Raw genomic sequence first — 26,551 nt, 5'->3', positions numbered from 1 at the left:
CTTTTTACCCATAGAGACTGAGGAAGGGGAAGAGTACTTTTTACCCATAGAGACTGAGGAGAGGAAGAGTACTTTTTACCCATAGAGACTGAGGAGGGGAAGAGTACTTTTTACCCATAGAGACTGAGGAGGGGAAGAGTACTTTTTACCCATAGAGACTGAGGAGGGGAAGAGTACTTTTTACCCATAGAGACTGAGAAGGAGAAGAGTACTTTTTACCCATAGAGACTGAGAAGGAGAAGAGTACTTTTTACCCATAGAGACTGAGAAGGAGAAGAGTACTTTCTACCCATAGAGACTGAGAAGGGGAAGAGTACTTTTTACCCAGAGACTGAGAAGAGGAAGAGTTCACTGGATGAACAGACAGAGGGCCAAGGAGAGTGGGACAGAACAGTAGTACTGTTGAGACACCCAGACACTAAAACAGACATAGCCACAGGCTCCAAAACAGAAGCCCCTGACAGGAGTCCTGCAATACACCCTCCAAAATAACATCTCACGACAGCATGAGACGGGAGAGAAAAGGCCCAACAGGCAGCCTGCCAATCCCCAAGGATGCCCAGAAGCGAGCTGTCCTGAATCTCTCTGTGTCTCGGTCTCTCTCTTTCTCTCTCTTTATCATCCGACCTCCAACCCTTTCTTTTTCTCTATTTCAGTCATCCACCTTGTCCCAGAGTATTGAGGGCTGCCATGCGGCCGATACAGTCAGCCTGTGTTCACTGAGGCTTGGCAGGTAAGCCAAGGGGGAAGAAGGATGTCTTAGACACTGACCTCTCCTCCCTTCCCCACAGTCTGATTGGCCCCACTGGCAGAGACCGCTCTGTCCAGGTAATCACAGCAGACTTTTCCCTCCTCTGCACCAACCATGGTTCCATCTAGACTGGGCTCATTCTAATGGGTCAGGGAACACAGACTGAGAGCAGACTGCTCTGAGCTACACAGCTGGGCTCTCAGTCTACCCATGCAGTCCACGTGCTGACTGTCCTCATACACAGGTAGCCAATAGCTGTTCAGCCACTGTTTTGTTACTGCTTCAAATTGTGCTTTAGAAAATCACTAATCTGTTTACAGAAAATCATCTGCAAAAGAATATTCTAGCTATATTGACTTTCATGTCTTGTAGTAAGTTCAGAATGTTTTTCAGTTTGTCAGTACCTACTGTAATTCAAAGAGTCTACATTTCTCTATTGCTATTTCACAACATACCAACCTGAGCCATTAATAATTGAAGAAACAAAATATATTAATGAGCGGAGCCTGGTATTCAGGCTGAAATTGATGGGTGCCCCACGTCAGGGAAAATGGATGGCTTGATGTTCTCGTAACATTTAGGAAGGGCCAGCCTATACCTGACGCGCCAGTCCTGCCCTCAGTTTAAGGGGTTATGGAACGGACAAGTCGGCCAAGAAAACACACCAGAGAAATAACACCAGGATTGATCTTCAGGAACCAATAAAAAATGTGTCTTAAACATAAGAGAGAAAGATAGCTGCAAACAAGGGCAATGCTTGTAAAATTGTCCTAAATTGAGGATAGATTGATGGCACTATTGTTCCAGGGAATGCAATGCAGTAAGATATGAGAGAAAGGATGAGGAATCACAGAGAAATAGACTTGACTGTATCTATCTTGTTGTAGACAAATTAAGCAGGCCACCATAGTGTATTACAGAATATGAGTTTGGTTATTAGACAGCTTTTAATACAACTGAGATACTCAATGTTCTCTGAGAATATGTGTTCACATGGCTAAAAACTGTGATCAGTATTCTCTTTTTAGACTAACCCCAATCAATGCGCTGAGGCACTGAGTCAGAGTTGTAGAAACTTTAGACACCGCATACTAACATAGCACATGCATTACCTTAAACGTTTCTGTTCAACTTCTTCTTCCCTAAAAATGATTTACCAGACTCATCCGGAATTCTCCTTTTCAATAAAACAGGAAGGTCAGGCTTTTCAGATGGAAGCGAAGGAAACACATCCCTGGGTTTTAATGAGAAGCCACACTCTGGAGCATGACTTTCTAGCCGTCTGTCTGGTTACACTGTCTTAATATGGTCACATGGAGCACAGGACTGAGAGATGGAGAGAATGTAGCCTGGGGTGAGGAAAGAGAAGAGAGACAGAGACAGAGAGGGACATAGAAAAGCAAACACATACAATGAGATGCCCTATTGACATCAAACAGAATGAGGCACAGTAAATCAGGTATAGCTAGCTATTCAACATGAATAGCACACAGCATACAGGAAACAAAGTGCAGAGTGGCAGCAGTGACATGACGGCATCACTCTACTCTATATCAATGGCTTCCTAAGAGATGTACATTTCAGCCAACTCTGGAAAGTGGCACATGGTATGGAATCACCCCCCCCCAGAACTATGCTCCTAATAGATCAACAAATCAGCATCAGTGACTCATCTTGGCAAGATGGCAGCACTCCTCCCCAGTCTGGAGTGTGTGTGCATCCTCAGCATACGGTCTACAGAGGTCCTCTCTAACCGCTGCAGCATGTCTATGGTTGAGGTGCCACTGCAACATGGCCAATGCATACGCAACCGTGGAGATGGTGATTGACTTCAGGAAATAACCTTCACCATCTCTCCCATTTGAAATCAATGGCTCAGCTGTAAGCATTGCTGATACATTCAAATTCCTGAGGTCCATCATCTCCCACAACCTCAAGTGGAAGGACAACTCCACAGCAATCGCCAAGAAGGCACACCAGATGATGGTTCAGGTCAATCATGAACCAAACCTCCCACCACCTGGTTCATGATGATCTTCTCATTAATGGACTATGTACCCTGCACTATCATCCTAGCACCATCATCCTAGCACCCTGCACTACCATCCTAGCACCATCATCCTAGCACCCTGCACTACCATCCTAGCACCCTGCACTACCATCCTAGCACCCTGCACTATCATCATAGCACCATCCTAGCACCCTGCACTACCATCCTAGCACCCTGCATTACCATCCTAGCACCCTGCATTACCATCCTAGCACTACCATCCTAGCACCCTGCACTATCATCCTAGCACCCTGCACTACCATCCTAGCACCCTGCACTACCATCCTAGACTACCATCCTAGCACCCTGCACTACCATCCTAGCACCCTGCACTACCATCCTAGCACTCTTCCATTTCCTAATAATTGCTCCCACCTTCTCCTCCCTCCTGAATCCCCCCCCCCCCTCCTCCCTCTCTGCAGATGACTTCGTCAACCATTTTGAAAAGAAGGTCGACGACATCCGATCCTCGTTTGCTAAGTCAAACGACACCGCTGGTTCTGCTCACACTGCCCTACCCTGTGCTCTGACCTCTTTCTCCCCTCTCTCTCCAGATGAAATCTCGCGTCTTGTGACGGCCGGCCGCCCAACAACCTGCCCGCTTGACCCTATCCCCTCCTCTCTTCTCCAGACCATTTCCGGAGACCTTCTCCCTTAACTCACCTCGCTCATCAACTCATCCCTGACCGCATTTAAAAAATGGCTAAACGTCCCTTCCGTCTTCAAGAGAGGGAGAGTTGCACCCCTTCTGAAAAAACCTACACTCGATCCCTCCGATGTCAATAACTACAGACCAGTATCCCTTCATTTATTTTTCTCCAAAACTCTTGAACGTGCCGTCCTTGGCCAGCTCTAAAGCAAATCTCTCTCAGAATGACCTTCTTGATCCAAATCAGTCAGGTTTCAAGACTAGTCATTCAACTGAGACTGCTCTTCTCTGTATCACGGAGGCGCTCCGCACTGCAAAGCTAACTCTCTCTCCTCTCATCCTTCTAGACCTATGGCTGCCTTCGATACTGTGAACCATCAGATCCTAAAACCTCTCTACCCTCTCCGAGTTGGGCATCTCCGGCGCGGCCCACGCTTGATTGCGTCCTACCTGACAGGTCGCTCCTACCAGGTGGCGTGGCGAGAATCTGTCTCCTCACCACGCGCTCTCACCACTGGCGTCCCCCAGGGCTCTGTTCTAGGCCCTCTCCTATTCTCGTAATTTACACCAAGTCACTTGGCTCTGTCATAACCTCACATGGTCTCTCCTATCATTGCTATGCAGACGTTTACACACAATTAATCTTCTCCTTTCCCCCTTCTGATGACCAGGTGTCATGGCTTTCGCATTCTGCATGTCTGGCAGACATATCAGTGTGGATGACGGATCACCACCTCTTTGCTGAACCTCGGCAAGACGGAGCTGCTCTTCCTCCCAAACGGGAAGGACTGCCCGTTCCATGATCTCGCCATCACGGTTGACAACTCCATTGTGTCCTCCTCCCAGAGCGCTAAGAACCTTGGCGTGATCCTGAGACAACACCCTGTCGTTCTCAACTAACATCAAGATGCGGTGGAAACCCGTTCCTGTTAGGTTCATGCTCTACAACATCCGCAGAAACGACCCTGCCTCACACAGGAAGCGGCGCAGGTCTTGCAATCCAGGCACTTGTCATCTCCCGTCTGATTACTGCAACTCGCTGTTGGCTGGGCTCCCTGCCTGTGCCATTAAACCCTACAACTCATCCAGAACGCCGCAGCCCGTCTGGTGTTCAACCTTCCCAAGTTCTCTCACGTCACCCAGCTCCTCCGCTCTCTCCACTGGCTTCCAGTTGAACAACATCCGCTACAAGACCATGGTGCTTGCCTACGGAGCTGTGAGGGGAACGGCACCTCAGTACCTCCAGGCTCTGATCAGGCCCTACACCCAAACAAGGGCACTGCGTTCATCCACCTCTGGCCTGCTCGCCTCCCTACCACTGAGGAAGTACAGTTCCTGCTCAGCCCAGTCAAAACTGTTAAAGCTGCTCTGGCCCCCAATGGTGGAACAAACTCCCTCATGTGACGCCAGGACAGCAAATAAAGTCAATCACCACCTTCCGGAGACACCTGAAACCCCACCTCAAGGATTTTTTTTTTTTTTTTTTTTAAGGAATACCTAGGATAGGATAAAGTAATCCTTCTGGCAGTACCATTTCACCCCCCTTAAAAGATTTAGATGCACTATTGTAAAGTGGCAGTTCCACTGGATGTCATAAGGTGAACGCACCAATTTGTAAGTCGCTCTGGATAAGAGCGTCTGCTAAATTACTTAAATGTAATGTAAATGTAATTAACTGGCCAATGAGACTTGAGGAAGTGTGGCCCCGAGTCAGAGTTTGTGGACAACATGTGTCCCAGGAGGTCATTAGAGCGGAATGAAATATTCAGCAAACATCCTCCTGGTAACAACAGACAGCACACTTCTGGTTTTACCAACACTGACAACCCAGCAGGGAGCCCAACAACCAAGCACTGCCAAGCAGGCCGCCTCTCAACCAAGCACTGTGGCCGCCACTACTGTATAACACAATACAGTCAAGGGCAACGGAACGACAAAAGGAAAAATAAATTGGACGGCTTTATGGAAATTAAAAGTTATGTAAATCACAGCCGACTGCAAGGCCTCGCGCACAACCACAAGGCGGGAGAAGGAACGCAATACTGCATTTAAATGAGCAGGGAATAATAAACATGTAACAACCCAGTAGCCTGTACCACCTCGTTGACGCAAGGTCAAATAGTGTTTTAGAAAATACATGGAGGTTTAGGAACCTCTCACAGTAAAATCGCTGATCGCCATATCAGTTATAACTTATGTCCTTCTCTATTTCAGCAACACAACTTTAAAAGGTTGAGTAGATCGGAAGGAGTGACAAAGTGGCTGGTAAGACAATCACTGGCTGGAGAAGGGCTACTGTAGTATGGCTGTGTGTAGCACCGTTCCTCATGAACACACTGACATCCTATGGTGAATAAGGGTAACTTCAACAGTACCATCTGAAACAGTAGGCATCATTGTATTACACAAATGCTGAAAATAGGCAGTGCTTTATTGTTCAATTTCAAAACAATGGGAAACATTTCACTTCCCTTAAAAAGAAAGAATAATGGTATTGAAAGAAAGAAGAGGATGGTTTGCAAGACATCTCCATATGCATTTATTCATTCAGCAGATGCTCATATAGCAGACGTTCCACTTCCAGAGCAATCTTAATGTCACTAATTATAGATAGATAAAAAAACGTACATGTATATTTTAATAATGTATTCCAGTGCTTTAAATGCAGTACTAGAAGGTGCTCACAGGTAGGAAGTCCAGTGTTCCACCACATGGCATTAAGGATAGGCTATCCTTGTTCCATACAGTTCATAACACTTCTCTCATCCCCTGGGTAAGGTTAAGTCCTCATTGGCAGGTGTTGGTACAGCACTGTTTTTTCTTTAAGGCAACAGGGCAGAAGTCAACAGTATCAGAAGTCAGTTAGATCCTAAATGGGATCTCCGTGTAGCAAAACTCAAACTCCTTCACCTCCTATTGGCTGGATGCTACCTTGATACGGTGGAGCTGGACTGTGATTGGCTAGAGGTGGTGGTGGCGGCACTCAGCTGGGAGAAGCCACTGTGACTGGACTCCAGACTGGTCATAGAGCCCCTAGACAGACAGGCAGGCAGACAATAGATTAAATATCCATCAAACATATTTTCTTAGAGCACTGCTTCCCTAAGAATCTTTATAGACACCCTTAGAAATGATCACAAATACATTTTCCCCACACAACTACACACTGCCTAAAAAACAAGCTAGCCTAAAACATTTACTCACTGACATGCAGCAGCCCTACACACTAAGCATCACCATAACAATACACTGTGTTATACAGTATAGTATAGTGAATGGTGACTGACCTGAAGTCTTCGGAGCCCAGCACCTCGGTGTAGAACATGACCTTACACTTGTGGGAGGAGACCTGCAGGGAGGCCAGAACGTCATCCACCCGGGGCAGGCTGGAGGTAGAGCAGGCCGGGGAGCAATGGAACCGCCATTGGAGGATGTAGAACCCGGGCCACCGCGTCACATGGGAGCCCTGGGGAGAGGAGGAGGGGACAGGTGAGGTCGAGGGTCAGAGGCACAATTTCCATTCAAACGCAGGCTATAGCTAATAGCACATTCAATATCGAAATGACACACTTTATGTAATAGAAACCCGTTAGAATTCCCTCACATGTAGGCAAATACTTTTGAAGGCGTTGCCCACTGCCGAATGACACCACATAGAAGTGACTGCAATGATTATTGAGCTACGCAAGGAGGAAGAAGGATAGCCTACAAATTGAAAGTCAGCTCCTTGCATGTCTCCCTCTGGCTACTGGACCAGGCATTAGATTAGAAGAGGGAAGATAAATGACTTCATCTAAATTCTCCTCCTTGGTGGACTTGTATGACATCTCTGTAAATGGTCTATTAGAGAGATTCATCTAGCAAAATGTAATAAAACACTTGAATATTTATACTCTATTCACACAGCTTTGTCTGTTAGACTCACTGGCACGGGAAACTTTGTGGGACGGTACCAGTTGATAAAATGTTACAAGTTTGCTAGTGAGAGTGTGAACTGAAGACAGACAGCTGGAGTAGACAGATGATGGGATTGAAAGACAACCTGAACCAACTTCCATGCGTTGCAATGTTTTTATTTGTCAGCTTTTAGAGAGATATATATATATATATATATATATATCTAAATAAAAAATGTCCAAAAGCCAGTAATTACCAGCTAACAGAAACACTGCATAGGGATGAAGAGACCAGATATGAGCACTGCACAGAACTCCCATTGACATCAGTGGATGTTTCAGTTACACTCACATCTTAGGATTCAGCCCTAAGGTTGGTGGTTAGTCTCCGTAGTGTAGTGGTTATCACATTCGCCTCACACACAAAAGGTCCCTGGTTTGAAACCAGGCTTTTTTTTTTACCTGAACACTCTCTCCCTCCTTGCAGGTGAGTGCTGTCTCCACCATACTGTAGTCTTGCCCCAGAATCCAGGATCTGTCAATCAGCTGCATGTTGTTGGTGGCTTGCGACACGATGCTGCCGTGGGCCCCCTGGACGTCCCTCTTGGGGGGCTGGGGCGCCCTCCTGGAGTGGTAGATGTTGAAGATGACATCCCCTTTACACACGTCAAAGTCCCAGGTGATCACAGAAGAGGACTCAGAGATTTCGATCAGCAGCTGGAACAGGATCGGTAGTGAGTGAACACAGTAGGACAAAACTACAGACAAATGATCATTATGGGTTTTTACAGCGTTTTGCTGTAACATTGTATTTCTCCACTAGAGGGAGCAACCTAACCCACTGTTTAAGTACAGTCAACTGAGAAGCTGGAAAACACATACTGTAGTTACTGTTTAGATCAGGTTACCTCATGTGGGGCCCCTTTGAAGACACTGGCAGTCTTGTAGATGGTATCTGTCCACAGCCGCAGCTCCTCACTTTCCAGCGCCTCTGCTGTCCTGTACAGAGATTTGGGACCATACCTCCTTCAGGGATCTCACACTGAATATGACATGACAGAGGACACAAGAGACACAATCAGCCCCCAGTTCTATCAGCACACACAAGGAAAATGTCTAACAAGATGACCCACAGTTAACTATATTATGTACTAGCAGCATTAGTCCATATGAATTCATATGCATGTAGAAGGGTACTGTCTACAACAGCCAGATGAGACTCCGGTTTGACAGACAGACTCACCAGGCAGTCTCCTCCCAGGAAGTCAGGGATGACCTCTCTATCGATGTAGTCCACCAGACCTCCAGGCCCCTGGTAGTCATTCGCAGCATACACCAGGAACTTCTTCCTGGTGTTCTCGTCAATGAATGGACTGACCTGAGAAGACACTCAGGGTCAACGGTAGTCTCATATCTTTTCTCTGCACATGCAATTGAATACAACTGAACGCAATTGAATACAACTGAACGCGATCGATCGAGAGAGAGAGAGAAAGCACTGTACAATGTAATGTACACTACAATGCGTGATGTTAAAGGCTCTCACCAGGGTCCAGAGCACAGGGAAGACCCGTGGAGCCCTCAGTATGAGCAGACATCCCAGGGTCTCTGGGTAGTTGGCCTCCACCACCTCTATGATCCTCAGCAGGGCTTTAACCCCCGGACGCCACAGGTGACGCATGTTTAACCCCTCCAGGTCCACCAGGCACGTCCAGCAGCTGAGACAGGAGGGTTATAGGACATACTGAATACATACTGCATTCAGGGATGAGAGACATAAGAGGAGTGAGTGTGAAATGGTAGCTACCTGATGGGTCGGCCAAAGACTCTGGTGTTCTCTTCACAACGCCTCAGACCTTCCTCGTTGATGGACAGGACCTGGGGGAGAGTGAAGGGGTGAGAGGTTAGGGGAAGGGAGAGCATTTGCGTATAGTATGTGTTTATACCCAGCATCTGGATGTGTGTGTGTGTCATACTCACTTGTCTCAGAAGGGACTCCTCGCCCAAGGCGCGTACTAAACCCTTGGTATCCATTTGACCGAGTCGCAGAATATACAGAGGGCGTCCATCTATAGACAGACGAGGACACAAACACGTGACCTTACTGTTAAAGCTACGGAGGATCAGTAATGATCATGACATTAAACGGACGCAGACAGTATTCAGTTAAATCAATAGAGAAACCGAGTCAGATTGTGTTGACCATAATCACATCTACAGTATATCCATTTACAACTCACATTAAAGTCATTCATGTAAATATAGGCGTTTTACAACCAGCTGTATTTGCTTTTAGGTGGGGGTTATTGTTATTATGGTTACTATGGGTCACTTCCTGGTCCTAGATGTCCGATTGGCTATCAGCTAAATGGAGATAATGGGTCATTTCCTCTGCCCAGACGTTTCTGACACATGCCAGATCTTACAATGCCTGGACAGGTATTTTACATCTCTGCTAACCACATCATATGCTATAGCAATCTGTCAGTTGCTGACACAGCAGGAGAAAGTGACCAACAGCTGCCCGTCTGACTCATGCCCACAGACTGGGAGATTTCCCTTGACACATAGTAGGCATGTTTCCATTGACCCAGGTTTATAAAAACATTGTGGCAGTGTAATGGAAACAGCAGCTGTAGGAGAAACGTTCTAAAGATCAACAACATTGTATCATCTGTTGGACAGGGGCGGATTTTTATTTTGTCCAACATTCTTTATTGCGACAAATAATGGAAACGGTGCTTTCGAATAAATAAATTATTGCCCAATCATTTTGACAGTTCGCAGGTCATGTGACATCATCATGTAACTATAAAGCTCCACTCCACATGTAATTCTAAATGCCTACTGCTTGCTAAATCAAAATGTTCAATTATACAAGTAATGTTTCTTTACAGGACAAGGATTGCCCTGACTTTCAAGAATGCCTGAATTGCTTTGTCTTGCTTTTCTGGTTGTTTCACCATCCAAGTATTTCTGAGCTAGAGGAGTGCAAGTTTCACCATGGCACAGTCCGTGGCATACATCGGCACATGAGAAATGTTTGTCATTTCTTGCATTCTATCCATGCTGACTTTTGCAAGCTACCTGAGACATGAAATGGATTGGTGGGAGTGAGCATACAGGCTTATTAATGCACAATTTGCCAAAATGGATAATGAAAACACTTCAATCACTTAATTTTGTGTTCAATACTCGGTTTTTGCAAAAAAAACTTTTATTTTTAAGTGTGACGTCATTACATCCAGCTGTTTTTATCAACACAAAACAGTTCAACAGAAATGCACCATAGCAGTCAATTGTTCCAACTATTTGTTATGCAAAATGTTTAAAAAAATAAACTACAAATAATCACTGGACAAGTTCATGGAAACATAGCTAGTGATGCCACTTCCAGAGAAGCAACCAGACATTACAGTTAGTCATTACCAATACATGTAAGAGCTGGGATACATTCACTAGAAACCAAGCGGAAGAAAACATTGTGAAACTGGTGGTGCAGTACTTCCTGAATTTGTGCAACAAGAACACTACTTTTCATCTTCTGTCTGTGCCCGTTGAACACAACCCTGCCGTTAAAACTCTATCCTGCTCCGAGAGGAACCTACCTCTGTCGTGGTGGTGCCAGCCCCCGGTGTAGTAATCGTGTAGCAGCTGAGGTCTCTCCCAGGAGTCCAGCAGGAAGTCCACCTGGTGCTGCTTCCTCCAGGAGAGCGACTGACACAGGATCTCGGGCCTTCTCCAGGTTAAAGTCCCGGGCCCGCAGGAAACGCAGCACGTGCTGGTCCTTAGGGATCTAGGGGAGGGAGCGGAGATTGTGTTTATTCAGATGTTGTGGTGTGTGTGAGTCGGATGTGAGTGTTACTTACATCTATGTTCTTTGGATTCAAGTTTTGCTCTTGTTTGCAGCTATTTGAGTCAGAGTTTGAGTGTTAGGTGTGTTCATACACGTGTCCAACCTTGCCCTTGTGGGTCTCCTGCAGCCACTGGCGTAGTCTTATAAGACAGCTCTCCTGCAGCGGCGTCAGGTCTCCTAGGTAACGCCTGATGTAGTCTGCATCCAACTTGTCTGCAATCGAAACACAGACACAGTCAATTCACACACATACCCAAATGCATAACCACAGTCTACCAGCCCAATGCAGCCCAAGGCAAGGCCAGAATGTTTGCTGTCAGAGCCAGTAGAATGGGATTGGGACTTCAGCCGTGACAGATCCCTCAGATTGTGTGTGTTTATTATTGTGTTGATTCGGACTCGGAACACTGACCATCTGGGGAGCCAGCCGGTAGATCTGTGGGGCTGGCAGTGGGTGGGGGGGCCTGAGGGGGGCTCCAGCGGGGGACGTGGGTCACCCCCTCATCCTCCAACTCCTTCAGGTAATACTCTATGATCTCTTTGCCCTGGAGGACAGAGCACATGACTGCATAAGGACAGTACAGGTAGCGAGTGTAATGAGCAAACACTGTGAGCAAATACTGCAGGTTTGTTTAGACATGCGCCTGGCCGCATACGAGCACACCCCATTGTGTGACAAAGCTGAGCAGGATATATGGCCCAACGAGCAAATGTCAGAAGATCCTGGTTAACACACTCAGTTTACACAGAGCTGCCAGACTGGATCACAGAAGGCCTGGAAATAGACTGCACAAGCATGCTCATGTAACACTGGGTCTATGTGGGGGAGCAGCATGCTCATGTAACACTGGGTCTATATGGGGGAGCAGCATGCTCATGTAACACTGGGTCTATATGGGGGAGCAGCATGCTCATGTAACACTGGGTCTATGTGGGGGAGCAGCATGCTCATGTAACACTGGGTCTATATGGGGGAGCAGCATGCTCATGTAACACTGGGTCTATATGGGGGAGCAGCATGCTCATGTAACACTGGGTCTATATGGGGGAGCAGCATGCTCATGTAACACTGGGTCTATGTGGGGAGCAGCATGCTCATGTAACACTGGGTCTATATGGGGAGCAGCATGCTCATGTAACACTGGGTCTATATGGGGAGCAGCATGCTCATGTAACACTGGGTCTATATGGGGAGCAGCATGCTCATGTAACACTGGGTCTATATGGGGAGCAGCATGCTCATGTAACACTGGGTCTATATGGGGAGCAGCATGCTCATGTAACACTGGGTCTATATGGGGAGCAGCATGCTCATGTAACACTGGGTCTATATGGGGAGCAGCATGCTGGATGATGATGGTATATCCTATAGCCTCATCCATCCCCCACACTGACATGTATACTGTCCTCACATGCTCACAGACTGACACATGAACACACCTTTTTAATACTGTTGGCATATTGCTTCATGGCTAGCTTCTCGGCTGCGTTCTCAAAGCCAAAGAAGGACTTGATGTCCAGACTGGCTGTCTGCTCGAAACACGTCCACTCCTCATTCTCTGGGTGAACCTGTGGAGGAAACACAACTCATCACAAAACAGACGCCAAATGGATGAACCTTTTACACTGGTGGGAATTGGCCTATATGGATAGGGCTAAATTGAAATGTTTCTTACAGAAGAAACATGAAAAGCATAGGCGTAAGCATGGTAGCAATTGAAAGGGAACAGTTTGGAGAATATGGGAAAATTGTTAGGCCACAAACATTACACATTTACTATATTTTTTCGGCACATTTGTTGATCAAATCTGTAAATACTCTGGATACATTCAGTAACATGATGAGACTATTCCTGGAAAATGTGGGTTGGTGCAACATAAGAGGAAAAAAGTGACAAGGGTTTGAGTGAGAGGGCTAACTGACGTCTCCAAGCGACCACACACCTCTCCACAGTGTGCAGTCCCTACGTAACTTCCATGCACTTAAGACTCAAATAACAGTCCTCAACTATGAGGAGCTTTATTTTGGCTCTCTTGTAGTTGTTATGTAAGGAACACAACCCTGCATTCCTACAATCACAATGACTGTTGTTGCTTACACAATCCAAAAATTACCCATTATAAATCGCAATCTGGGTCAGATGGGCATCGATTGAAAGCTTGATCTATTGCCACCATGACAAGCTAAGTTATAAAATAGGATTTTACAGTGTTAGGCTTTCACAGGGTAATTCAAACAGATGGTAATTTTGGTGCGCATAGAAAGGAGTGCATTAACGTACACGTTCCACTGAGACAAACACCGTCTCATTCTGTTCAGAACAACCAGGGTATGATGTCATGTCATCTGGTAACTGTACATCAAACATAGTGATCATAAACACTGACACTGTAAATGACATGAGTTTTACGATTTGGAAATGTGATGATCACATTCGGACTCACGTGTGTTTGGCTTGTATGTCATCAAAGTGGTATTTATTACCATCTTCAACGTCTCATCCTTAAAAATACATTGAGTCCTCTTAATTTACAGCATTTTCCTCACTCAGGCAACTAAAAATTTACACAAGTTGTCCAATTATCAGGAGGGATGGGGGCAACTTCCTGTCGCGTGCTGTGCTCAAGTTCAAAACCCATTCTGAGCTGTGAAGTTCAGAGCCTGAGCTCTGTCATTAATAGGCGCTTATCAGTCCCCAAAGCTGACTTTTTCAACCTATATATGGGTACAAGTGGAAAGGCTTTACAAACCCTGTTGCAGTGATAAGAGTATGGCTGCATTTACACAGGCAGCTCAAATCTAATATATTATAATCACTAATAGCCTTCACACATTTAAGAAAATAAAGAGCGTCAAACACACACAACTACTATATTTTGCTAGTCTTTTGACCAATCAGATCAGCTCTGAAAAAGATCATGTGCAAAGACCTGATATAATTGGTCAAAAGACCAATGAGTGTACAAAAGATCAGAATTAGTCTGCCTGTGTAAAACGCAGCCCATGTAACCAATGATTATTATAGTTATAGTATTATTATTATAGTGTGGGGCACACCGTGTAGTTGCAGATCTCATGGACGATGACTCTGTTGGAGAAGGTCTCGTTGACGACCTCGATGTGCAGCGCCCTCTCCCTGCTGTCCAGAGTGTTCTTATGGATGAAGTACAGGTAGTCCACACCAGCCATCTAGACACACACAGTAGACCACGGTCAATCAACTCTGGACAACACTACCACAACAACAACACCCCTACCGGGATATTCAGGTCTGTGGGGAAATAATCACTAATAGCCTTCACATTAGAAAATAAGAGAATCAAACAGACACTATTATACATTGCTAACTTGAGTAGCTTCACTGCTCAAGAGAAAGGTGAAAGGTTAAAGGTAAGATACCCTTTTGAACAGCCGGGGGGCGTCTGCCTCCACCTTACAGCGCCTCTCAATGAACACAGTGGCTCCGTCATCACTGTGCTCCTCCTTCACCACCTCACTGTCCACAAAGATGGGGATCAGGGGGCAGTTTGGAAACCTCCGCACATAGGCCTAATGGGAGAGAGGGAAGGAGGAAGAAAATATGCAATATTACTCACATGATGAAAACAAAACGCAATCCATGACATACAGCGAAAGTATTTTCTGGGTTATAATCACTTTGATAAAAAAAAAGGCCACCGTTACTGTTTTTGTTTCCATGGCAAAGCAGCAGAGGTAGGGGGAGTTGCGCATCAAGGTAAAATAAATTGCATTACAAGCTGCTGTTCTATCACACCTGCAATTACGTCTGACAGAAAAACAGCCTGCGTTGTTTGCAGAAACGTCTTTGTTGTTGTGATATTGCAAACGGACGTGGCAGTTTCACCATTAAGCAGTCATCTGGCAAGGACAGGGTCTTTTATACAAGAATGACTGTAGAGTCTGAATGGTTTGAGTTACAAACTACTAAAAGCTATATATGAAAAGCTGAGACTCTCACAAACATGTTTTGCCCTATGACTCTCACAAGCTGCACAAGAGTCGTTAGAAGGTAAAGGGTTCTTCTACACAGCAGATCCCAGTACATTTATTTTATTTAACCTTTATTTGACGGCCTCCACCGGCCTAAACCAGCCAACGCTGGGCCAATTGTGCGCCGCCCTATGGGACTCCCAATCACAGCCAGATGTGATACAGCCTGGAATCAAACCAGGGTCTGTAGTGACACCTCCAGCACTCCAGCAGTGCCTTAGACTGCTGCGCCACCCGGCAGCCCAGTGTCTACATAGTGTCTATAAAACTGTAATAAGTTCACAGTATTGCTGTCCAACTCCAGACTCCACACAGTTGTCAGTGACTTGTTGGATAATCATTTAAGTGCGCAAAAAAATGTCTGTATGTACATCAAATTCATTTGATCAGGTGTTTGTTTTGGCGGACCTTATCGTCCCCAACGATGAAGTTGGGGACTTTGGATCGGTCTCTGTCCAGCCGTCTGTACGTACGTTAGACACACGCGATCTCGACAGCATTGGCCCAATGTTGACTAAACTTGGGTGAATGATGCGGCATTTACGATGCATTCGTGGGGACAACATGTTTACTGTTGCTTTGTTATTGACATTCGTCAATAAAACTCATGAATGCAACTGTTTATTTAAAATGGTTTAGTGTTCCACTTGTATCCCTGGTTGTCCTGAAAAGAAAATGGTAAAACACTTGACTGTGAGGTTAAATATAAGGGCTGGACATGCAGATCAATGAAAGTCAGATAAACAAAAAGATGATTTTTGCTGGAATCTGATAGGGTGAAACCCCAAATTAGCACAACGGTGCAGAGTACACAGAGGTCAATCTGCTGACACACACATAAAACACCCACCCTGTTCAGAGTCACTATCTAGGTTTCCATCCAATTAGCGACAGATTTTCATGCAATTATTAGAATAGAACATTTCCCACCAGTGGTGTTTCCACCAAACTGACTTGTTGCGGATAAAAATCAGTGTGTGATGACATGGTGCACAAAACATGTAGTTTTAATGTACCAATGGGTTTCCATGGCATTTTCTACTCTGGCTATAGTTTTGTCACAAAAACTGTCCAATTAGCAGGAGGGATGGGGGCAATTTATTAAATAGAAAATGTGCCAACTCTGGTCATGACACGTGCGCTCTAGCCAACAGCTCACAGATACAGTGAGGGTCGTCTAGTCTACAGGATGAGTTTACTATGGATAAACACCAGTCTAGCCAACAGCTCACAGATACAGTGAAAGTGGTCTACATGATGAGTTTACTATGGATAAACACCAGTCTAGCCAACAGCTCACATTTACAGTGAAAGTAGTCTACATGATGAGTTTACTATGGATAAACACCAGTCTAGCCAACAGCTCACAGATACAGTGAGGCCAGTCTACATGATGAGTTTACTATGGATAAACACCAGTCTAGCCAACAGCTCCCAGATACATAGAGGCCAGTCTACATGATGAGATTACTATGGATAAACACCAGTCTAGCCAACAGCTCACAGATACAGTGAGGGTAGTCTAGTCTACAGGATGAGTTTACTATGGATAAACACCAGTCTAGCCAACAGCTCACAGATACAGTGAGGCCAGTCTACATGATGAGTTTACTATGGATAAACACCAGTCTAGCCAACAGCTCCCAGATACATAGAGGCCAGTCTACATGATGAGATTACTATGGATAAACACCAGTCTAGCCAACAGCTCACATTTACAGTGAAAGTAGTTTACATGATGAGTTTACTATGGATAAACACCAGTCTAGCCAACAGCTCACAGATACAGTGAGGGTCGTCTAGTCTACAGGATGAGTTTACTATGGATAAACACCAGTCTAGCCAACAGCTCACATTTACAGTGAAAGTAGTTTACATGATGAGTTTACTATGGATAAACACCAGTCTAGCCAACAGCTCACAGATACAGTGAGGGTCGTCTAGTCTACATGACGAGTTTACTATGGATAAACACCAGTCTAGCCAACAGCTCACAGATACAGTGAGGGTAGTCTAGTCTACAGGATGAGTTTACTATGGATAAACACCAGTCTAGCCAACAGCTCACAGATACAGTGAGGGTAGTCTAGTCTACAGGATGAGTTTACTATGGATAAACACCAGTCTAGCCAACAGCTCACAGATACAGTGAGGGTAGTCTAGTCTACAGGATGAGTTTACTATGGATAAACACCAGTCTAGCCAACAGCTCACAGATACAGTGAGGGTAGTCTAGTCTACAGGATGAGTTTACTATGGATAAACACCAGTCTAGCCAACAGCTCACAGATACAGTGAGGGTAGTCTAGTCTACAGGATGAGTTTACTATGTATAAACACCAGTCTAGCCAACAGCTCACAGATACAGTGAAAGTAGTCTACATGATGAGTTTACTATGGATAAACACCAGTCAAGCATCAATAATCAGATACAGTGAGGGTAGTCTACATGATGAGTTTACTATGGATAAACACCCGTCTAGCATCAATAATCAGATACAGTGAGGGTAGTCTAGTCTACAGGATGAGTTTACTATGGATAAGACTGAGAATATGTATATTTGTCAAATGGCAGTCAAGCATCGATCATGTCACCAGAATAAGACCCTCAATATTTATTGGCGAGGAGCATCAAGTTATTCACTGTGCACTTTCACCACCCTGTGAAGTTCATCATAACTTACTTAATTTGTAGCCTAATAAACTGCATGGTTTCCCGAGTCGTAGTGGGAGGACCACATACCATAACATGGTGTGACTCCAATTTGATGGTTATTTTATAAATATTTACGCATAATTAATTTTACCGATACAAAAAGATCCCAACAAACAAATGATCTGGAGGCATTTATAAAATTGGACCAGTACTTCCTGTTTCCATCACAACGTGGTTAATGACAGTGCAACAGTGCAAGTCTTTATCGATCAAACAGAGCTGGTGTGCAGACTGATCGATAAAATTACGAGGCACGAAGACATCATCCGTGAATATTGATTGGATAACATGACAGAAGGATATACATTTGACTACAGTTACACAACCAAGACATGTAACTACTATCTTCCAATGCTTGGGAACATAAGATACGGAGTCAATTTCCTTCTTCCCCATTACCAAGCCAAAACACTAAAGTAGTATATTGGCTTCAGTGCATAAACCAAGAAGCTTACAGTTAGATAGTTGGGTGCATTGTCCATCATCTCTAACAGTACCTGCATTCAGAAAACCAAACTGCCTCAGACATTCTGAGCCTAAATGGATATTCTAAATATTTAGGCCTAAATCTTGCTTTAGGATAGATAAAACATATCCATTATTTTGTGTCTGGATGTTGTGTTATTGGCCAACGATACTGGCTTCTTGTTAAGGCTAGGGCTGATTTCAAGGTTTTACTGGTAACCTACAATGCATTACACGGACTTGCTCCTACCCATTTGGTCCTGTTGTACATACCTAGACGTACGCTACATTCACAAGACACATGCCTCCTTATTGTTCATAGAGGTTCTAAGCAAACAGCTGGAGGCAGGGCTTTCTCCTATAGAGCTCCATTTTTATGAAACGGTCTACCGATCCATGTGAGAGACGCAGACTGGGTTTCAACCTTTAAGTCTTTACTGAACACTCATCTCTTCAGTAGGTCCTATGATTGAGTGTAGTCTGGCCCAGGGGTGAGAAGGTGAACTGCAAGGCACTGGCGTGGCAAACCACCCTTGCTGTCTCTGCCTGGCTGACTCCCCTCTCTCCAATGGGATTCTCTGCTTATATTGCGGGGGCTGAGTCACTGGTTTGCTCGTCTCCCATGCCGTCCCTAGGTAGGGTGCATTGTGCCAGGCTTTTTTACACTCTACCCTACTTGAGTGGGTTGAGTTACTAAAGTGAACTTCCTGTCCGGATCTTCCTGTTTTGCGCCCCCTCAGGCTCGGGCGGTGTGGGAGATCTTCGTGGGCTATACTCTGCCTTGTCTCAGGGTAGTAAGTTAGTGGTCTGTTGGTTATGCTTTGACAAAGTGGGTGGGGTTATATCCTGCCTGGTTGGACCTGTCCGGGGATAACTTTGGAGGCCTCCCGGGTGGCGCAGTGGTTAAGGGCGCTGTACTGCAGCGCCAGCTGTGCCACCAGAGACTCTGGGTTCGCGCCCAGGCTGTCGTAACCGGCCGCGACCAGGAGGTTCGTGGGGCTACGCATAATTGGCCTAGCGTCGTCCGGGTTAGGGAGGGTTTGGCCGGTAGGGATATCCTTGTCTCATCGCGCACCAGCGACTCCTGTGGCAGGCCGGGCGCAGTGCGCGCTAACCAAGATTGCCAGGTGCACGGTGTTTCCTCTGACACATTGGTGCGGCTGGCTTCCGGGTTGGATGCGCGCTGTGTTAAGAAGCAGTGCGGCTTGGTTGGGTTGTGTATCGGAGGACGCATGACTTTCAACCTTCGTCTCTCCCGAGCCGTACGGGAGTTGTAGCGATGAGACAAGATAGTAGCTACTAACAATTGGATACCACAAAATTGGGGAGAATAAGGGGTAAAATTCAACAACAACAAAAAAATAATAATAACTTTGGATGGGTGCCAGTGTCCCCTGACCCCCCTGACCCCCCCTCCAGTATCTATGCTGTAATAGTCTATATGCCAGGAAGCTAGGGTCAGTCTGGTGTACTGTGTGATCTTAGCTATGATCCCCCCCCCCCCCACCAAAAATCAGCCACACCTCAAAACAAGATATGCTATCAACAGCAAGCTGAAATTAGCCATTTACAATTCCCCACATGGCAGCTTGTCATTCTTGCTAACAAATCTTGCCATCCAGAATCACAACAACACGCCGACTTCTGTCCCACGGATGCGCGCACATCGTTCTTGTGACGTTGACAGCTAACCTATCTATGGAACCCTGACCTGTTCACCAGATGTGCTGCTGATCCAGTTTCTGCTGCTCTGCCTGCGGCTATGGAACCCTGACTTATTCACTTGTCATGCTACCTTGAACCGGACCTGCTGTTTCCATCCTCTCTCTCCAGCACCGGCCACCCCTCAGAGCCTGGTTCCTCTCTAGGTTTCTTCCTAGGTTCCAGCCTTTCCTGGGATTTTTTCCTAGCCACTGTGCTACATCTGCATTGCTTGATCTTTGGGGTTTTATTCTTATTCATTCCTTTACACTTTGTGTGTAAAAGGTAGTTGTGAAATTGTTAGACTACTTGTTAGATATTATTGCATGGTCGGAACTAGAAGCACAAGCATTTCGCTACACGCGCATTAACATCTACTAACCATGTGAAGGTGATCAATAAAATGTTATTTGATTTTGATTTGAATATGAAAAACAAATCTGTTTACATAAACGTTCCCGAGAACGGAGGAGTTGTCGTCGTCAGTGATAAGCGGTAAACCAACATGCCAGGTTTGGTGTGATGATGGTGTCAGGACAGGAGTGATACTGTAATGGCTGTCAGTAGGCCAAACCAAGGATCAGTTAGTGGGATGGTCAGTCAGAGGACAGAGGAAGCCTCTAGTCTGGCTAGGCCCTCTATCTAGTGTGAACTGCTGTCATTAGAACAGGCTTTTTACAGACAGGCAGCCCCGCAACCTTTAAATCAACTGACAATCTTTGAAGTGCCTTTGAATCACGCTGACAGTGTGTGAATGGAAGTAGAACAAAACATTCCCAGACATTTAACAGATGTTGCCGAGACTAGAACTGAGATAAGAACTGCTGGGGGTCAAAGGTTGGGTTTTTTGGTATTTGGTGAAGCAGAGCCACGGCTGCAGTTAGAGAAAGAGAAAGAACAGAGCACCTGACTTCCACTGTAATCAGGTTGCGTAACACAGGACACTTACAAAATAAACAATTTCAGTGTTTTTAACGAACTAAGCTTTTGTTCAGTAATGACCTTTTCCAGCGCTGGCCTTCTTATTATACAATGTAACTTGCTTCTGACTTAATAGATAACCCCAAAGAACAGGAAGTGGCACAGCGTCTCAAACAGAGCAGAAACAAGGTAAACAGATGCCAAGACAGAGCCAAGAGCTTAAATAAAAGTGGATATAAATTTTAAGATATAATGATTGCATTTTAATGGCTTTTGGACCAAGCTATTCACCTTAAAACACAGTTAGGCCGTGCACTGAACAGATGTGGGGGTTGATATGATATAAACAACCCTTCATACAGCGTGTTTTGTCTGAGTGAAATTGTACTAAGCCACAACTTCCCCCCCTCGGATGGAGTAGTCTTATCAGCCCTAACAGGGCTGTGGCGGTAGGCCAGGCAGCAGACGGGTACTATACAACTAGGCCCAGGGGAGAGACGAGAGAAGATAGAAATGAGAGAAGAAATGATATGGAGGAGGAGCGGCGACGGGAGAACTGCTTGTTCTGTGTCACAAGCCAGAATGCACCCCATATTGGCCATCTGGGTGGCGCAGTGGTCTAGGGTAGTGGTCGAACGATTAATCGGAATGGCCGATTAATTAGGGCCGATTTCAAGTTTTCATAACAATCGGAAATCGGTAATTTTGGACGCCGATTTGGCCGATTATTTAACTAGGCAAGTCAGTTAAGAACACATTCTTATTTTCAATGACAGCCTGGGTACAGTGGGTTAACTGCCTTTTTCAGGGGAAGAACGACAGATTTTTACCTTGTCAGCTCGGGGATTCAATCTCGCAACCTTACAGTTACCTAGTCCAATGATCTAACCACCTGCCTCACGAGGAGCCTGCCTGTTACTCGAATGCAGTAAGAAGCCAAGGTAAGTTGCTAGCTAGCATTAAACTTATATAAAACAAATCAATCATAATCACTAGTTAACTACACATGGTTGATGATATTACTAGTTTATCTAGCGTGTCCTGCGTTGCATATGATCGATGCGGTGCGCATTCGCGAAAAAGGACTGTCGTTGCTCCAACATGTACCTAAGTATAAACATCAATGCCTTTCTTAAAATCAATACACAGAAGTATATATTTTTAAACCTGCATATTTAGCTAAAAGAAATCCAGGTTAGCATGAAATATTAACCAGGTGAAACTTCTCTTGCGTTCATTGCACGCAGAGTCAGAGTATATGCAACAGTTTGGGCCGCCTGGCTCGTTGCAAACTAATTTGCCAGAATTTTACGTAATTATGACATAACATTGAAGGTTGTGCAATGTAACAGGAATATTTAGACTTGGAACGCTTCTGTATTTCACTGAAAGAATAAACGTTTTGTTTTCGAGATGATAGTTTCCGGATTCAACCATATTAATGACCTAAGGCTCGTATTTCTGTGTGTTATTATGTTATAATTAAGTCTATGATTTGATATTTGATAGAGCAGTCTGAGTGGTGGTAGGCAGCAGCAGGCTCGTAAGTGTTCATTCAAACAGCACTTTCATGCATTTTGCCAGCAGCTCTTCACTGTGCTTTAGGCATTGCACTGTTTATGACTTCAAGCCTATCAAATCCCGAGATTAGGCTGGTGTAACCGATGTGAAATAGCTAGCTAGTTAGCCGGGTGCGCGCTAATAGCGTTTCAAACGTCACTCGCTCTGAGACTTGGAGTAGTTGTTCCCCTTGCTCTGCATGGGTAACGCTGTTTCGAGGGTGGCTGTTGTCGATGTGTTCCTGGTTCGAGCCCAGGTAGGAGCGAGGAGAGGGACGGAAGCTATACTGTTACACTGGCAATACTAAAGTGCCTATAAGAACATCCAATAGTCAAAGGTTAATGAAATACAAATGGTATAGAGAGAAATAGTCCTATAATTCCTACAATAACTACAACCTAAAACTTCTTACCTGGGAATATTGAAGAGTCATGTTAAAAGGAACCACCAGCTTTCATATGTTCTCATGTTCTGAGCAAGGAACTTAAACGTTAGCTTTCTTACATGGCACATATTGCACTTTTACTTTCTTCTCCAACACTTTGTTTTTGCGTTATTTAATCCAAATTGAACATGTTTCATTATTTATTTGAGGCTAAATTAATTTTATTGATGTATAATATTAAGTTAAAAGTAGTGGTCATTCAGTATTGTTGTAATGTTTATTTAAAAAAATATATATATTTTTTATTTTAAATCGTTCAACCTTTGTCTCTCCCGAGCCTGTACGCACCCTGCTCGCCACAGGAGTCGCTAGTGTGCGATGAGACAAGGATATCCCTACCGGCCAAACCCTCCCTAACCCGGACGATGCTGGGTCAATTGTGCGTCGCCCCATGGACCTCCCGGTCGCGGCCGGCTGCGACAGAGCCTGGGCTCGAACCCAGAGTCTATTTTGGTCCTCCAATAATTGGTATCGGCGTTGAAAAATCATAATCGGTCAACCTCTAGTCTAGGACACTGCATCGCAGTGCTAGCTCTGTCACCAGAGACTCTGGGTTAGAGCCCAGGCTCTGTCGCAGCCGGCCGCGACCGGGAGGTCCATGGGGCGACGCACAATTGGCCCAGCATCGTCCGGGTTAGGGAGGGTAAAAAATAGTCATTTACAACATTAACAATGTCTACACTGTATTTCTGATCAATTTGATGTTATTTTAAAAACGGACAAAAAAAGTGATTTTCTTTCAAAAACAAGGACATTTCTAAGTGACCCCAAACTTTTGAACACCTGTTTGAACTTGAACTTGTTATCAGTATAAAAGACACCTGTCCACAACCTCAAACAGTCACACTCCAAACTCCACTATGGCTAAGACCAAAGAGCTGTCAAAGGACACCAGAAACAAAATTGTAGACCTGCACCAGGCTGGGAAGACTGAATGTGCAATAGGTAAGCAGCTTGGTTTGAAGAAATCAACTGTGGGAGCAATTATTAGGAAATGGAAGACATACTGATAATCTCCCTCGATCTGGGGCTCCACGCAAGATCTCACCCCGTGGGTTCAAAATTATCACAAGAACGGTGAGCAAAAATCCCAGAACCACACGGGGGGACCTAGTGAATGACCTGCAGAGAGCTGGGACCAAAGTAACAAATCCTACCATCAGTAACACACTACGCCGCCAGGGACTCAAATCCTGCCGTGCCAGACGTGTCCCCCTGCTTAAGCCAGTACATGTCCAGGCCCGTCTGAAGTTTGCTAGAGAGCATTTGGATGATCCAGAAGAAGATTGGGAGAATGTCATACGGTCAGATGAAGCCAAAATATAACTTTTTGGTAAAAACTCAACTCGTCGTGTTTGGAGGACAAAGAATGCTGAGTTGCATCCAAAGAACACCATACCTACTGTGAAGCATGGGGGTGGAAACATCATGCTTTGGGGCTGTATATGACATTGTGGATTGGTATATCTTCTATGACTTTTGCAACCATCTGCAGAACTACTAATGTACCAGTACATCTATGCAGTGGTGATTGGTGACTGAAATCAAGAATGATGTATATTACAGCAGGGCAAGTGGAAAAGCTAATATATGGTATTGCATTTAACAGAGAGCATCGCTTTAGTCAAGGACCTGCAAAAATACTAAAGGCAAAAAGTTACTAATTAAATCGTACTCTTACAGTTTCATACTCAATAATAAATATGGTAGTGTGTTATCTGCTGCCACGACTAATTGGGTTGGGTGAACAGAAATACTGCAGACTGTGTTCTCAAAACAAAAAGGTGGATAAACAATGATCTCACCAACAAAACACTAGAATATGACATACAGTGCCCAGGGACACTGTAATACAGTGTATAGAGATATATTGTATGAGATGAGATAGGTTTCTATGCAGCCAAACCACACTTTGTTCCTGCAGCACAAAACACTGGCAGTCTGTCTGCCTGGGTCCATTTTGCACATGAGCACTGCAACCTCTCACAAGCATCCCACACTACCCACCCACACATATATGCATAGACAAAGCAGCAGCCTAAACACACAAATGTACATAACTTACCGCCATTATCAGCTCAAAGGGGTGTTTGTAGACCCTTACAGGTGACTGGTATTGTTGCACCATGGCTGTAGCTCAACCTCTGGCGCTCTGCCCTAAAATGCACAATAGACAAACCCTAGTGTTAGTTAGAGATCACTTGACACAGCACTGAATAACAGGAACTAACAAAACATCCTCTGCACATCATAGGTTCACATCATCATGAAGCAAAGGTCAGAGGAATGGGATTTGTAAAGACAACAAAGAGAAATGCTGGATCATCAGCTCTAAAATCAACTAGACAGCTGGCTTGATGCAAAACGCTTGATTGTCCTCAATTGCAAAGGCACTATTCTTTAGGTCATAAACTGTAGTAGCTGATTTGATTGGTTAACATGCTGAGATCAACGGTAATCACAGGATGATGACTATAATGATACAATCCGCTACTGAGCCAGACCAAAATCATTTACCTAGCTGGGATTTGAGAAAAGTGGCATCTATCATCATCTAGGCTGAGCCTACAAACTCACAGTGGCATTGTGTTATTTTCTTAGTCCATTTTATACAGTGAACAGCTGACACAGATACAGTACAGTAGACTAGCTGTAACTTGGACTTCAAAATAAAGAGTGGTTTTGATGGCATAGATTTCTAGTAATAAAAACAAAAAATGCACAAGAGTACATTAGCTACATTATCACACTTTCAGGAAATTCGCTTGTGCAATGACACGTTATTTCCACTAATTGAGTATATGCATAATTGTATTATAGATCATAACTATTGCAATCCACAACCCTAGCGTGCTTGTTTCTCGATACGTAAGCGTAAGTTATGTATGTCTCTTGACAACTTCATTTTGATGACAGTCAAATCGTCAACAAAAAATATTTAGAATGGTCGACATTTTCAGAACGAATTCTACTCCCTCAATCAGACATTTGCGAAATGACTAGGCCTTACACGGAGAAAAAAATTACCTAAAACTTACCAGATCGATGACTTTCGGAGATAAGTCACGTGAAGTTTGTCAGTAGACGATCTACTTATATTAAATCCATGGGACGCTCCAACAAATACGTAAATAAGGCAACTTTCTGAGACGGGTTTGATGTTGAATCCAAGGCAAGCGTCCGGCGTAGCTAACGCCGCCTCTTTTGACTACGTCACATACTTGTGTAACATATTGTCATGGAGCAGTGTGTTTTTCAAGTGAGGATAGGCATTACTGGGAATAAGCTAAGGTAACATTGTTGAAACCATTGACAGAAAAATAAAAGGTTGCAACATTGTATATGATGTCATGAATGAATGAAACCATCATAGTAGCCGAAGGAAATATACTGTGTGAACGGGTTACATTTTAAGAAAATGGTCTATAGATGGCGCTAGAGATTCACTATTAACACTGCATCAAGACAGTATAGCTGTTTCCATTAACTTGTCCAGTGATTTATTTTGTCAACATTTTAAAAGTTTGCA

General features: G+C 44.7%; 1 protein-coding gene across 1 annotated transcript; it reads right to left on the bottom strand.

Moving 5' to 3' along the window:
• Positions 1-5,863: 5,863 nt before the first annotated feature.
• On the bottom strand, positions 5,864-26,231 carry LOC115104300 (SEC14-like protein 1). Its single transcript, XM_065010223.1, is given in 18 exon segments — positions 5,864-6,483; positions 6,738-6,916; positions 7,809-8,063; positions 8,255-8,364; positions 8,367-8,388; positions 8,590-8,724; positions 8,893-9,064; positions 9,154-9,224; positions 9,327-9,415; positions 10,955-11,079; positions 11,081-11,142; positions 11,306-11,415; positions 11,615-11,747; positions 12,643-12,771; positions 14,261-14,392; positions 14,603-14,752; positions 25,088-25,179; positions 26,061-26,231. Coding segments are annotated over 17 exon segments (2,043 nt in total). The 5' UTR covers positions 25,151-25,179; positions 26,061-26,231; the 3' UTR covers positions 5,864-6,377.
• Positions 26,232-26,551: the final 320 nt, after the last annotated feature.

This window comes from Oncorhynchus nerka, linkage group LG26 (genome assembly GCF_034236695.1).
Source record: "Oncorhynchus nerka isolate Pitt River linkage group LG26, Oner_Uvic_2.0, whole genome shotgun sequence".
Taxonomy (NCBI): Eukaryota; Metazoa; Chordata; class Actinopteri; order Salmoniformes; family Salmonidae; genus Oncorhynchus; species Oncorhynchus nerka.
This window is presented reverse-complemented; position numbering and strand designations above follow the sequence as displayed.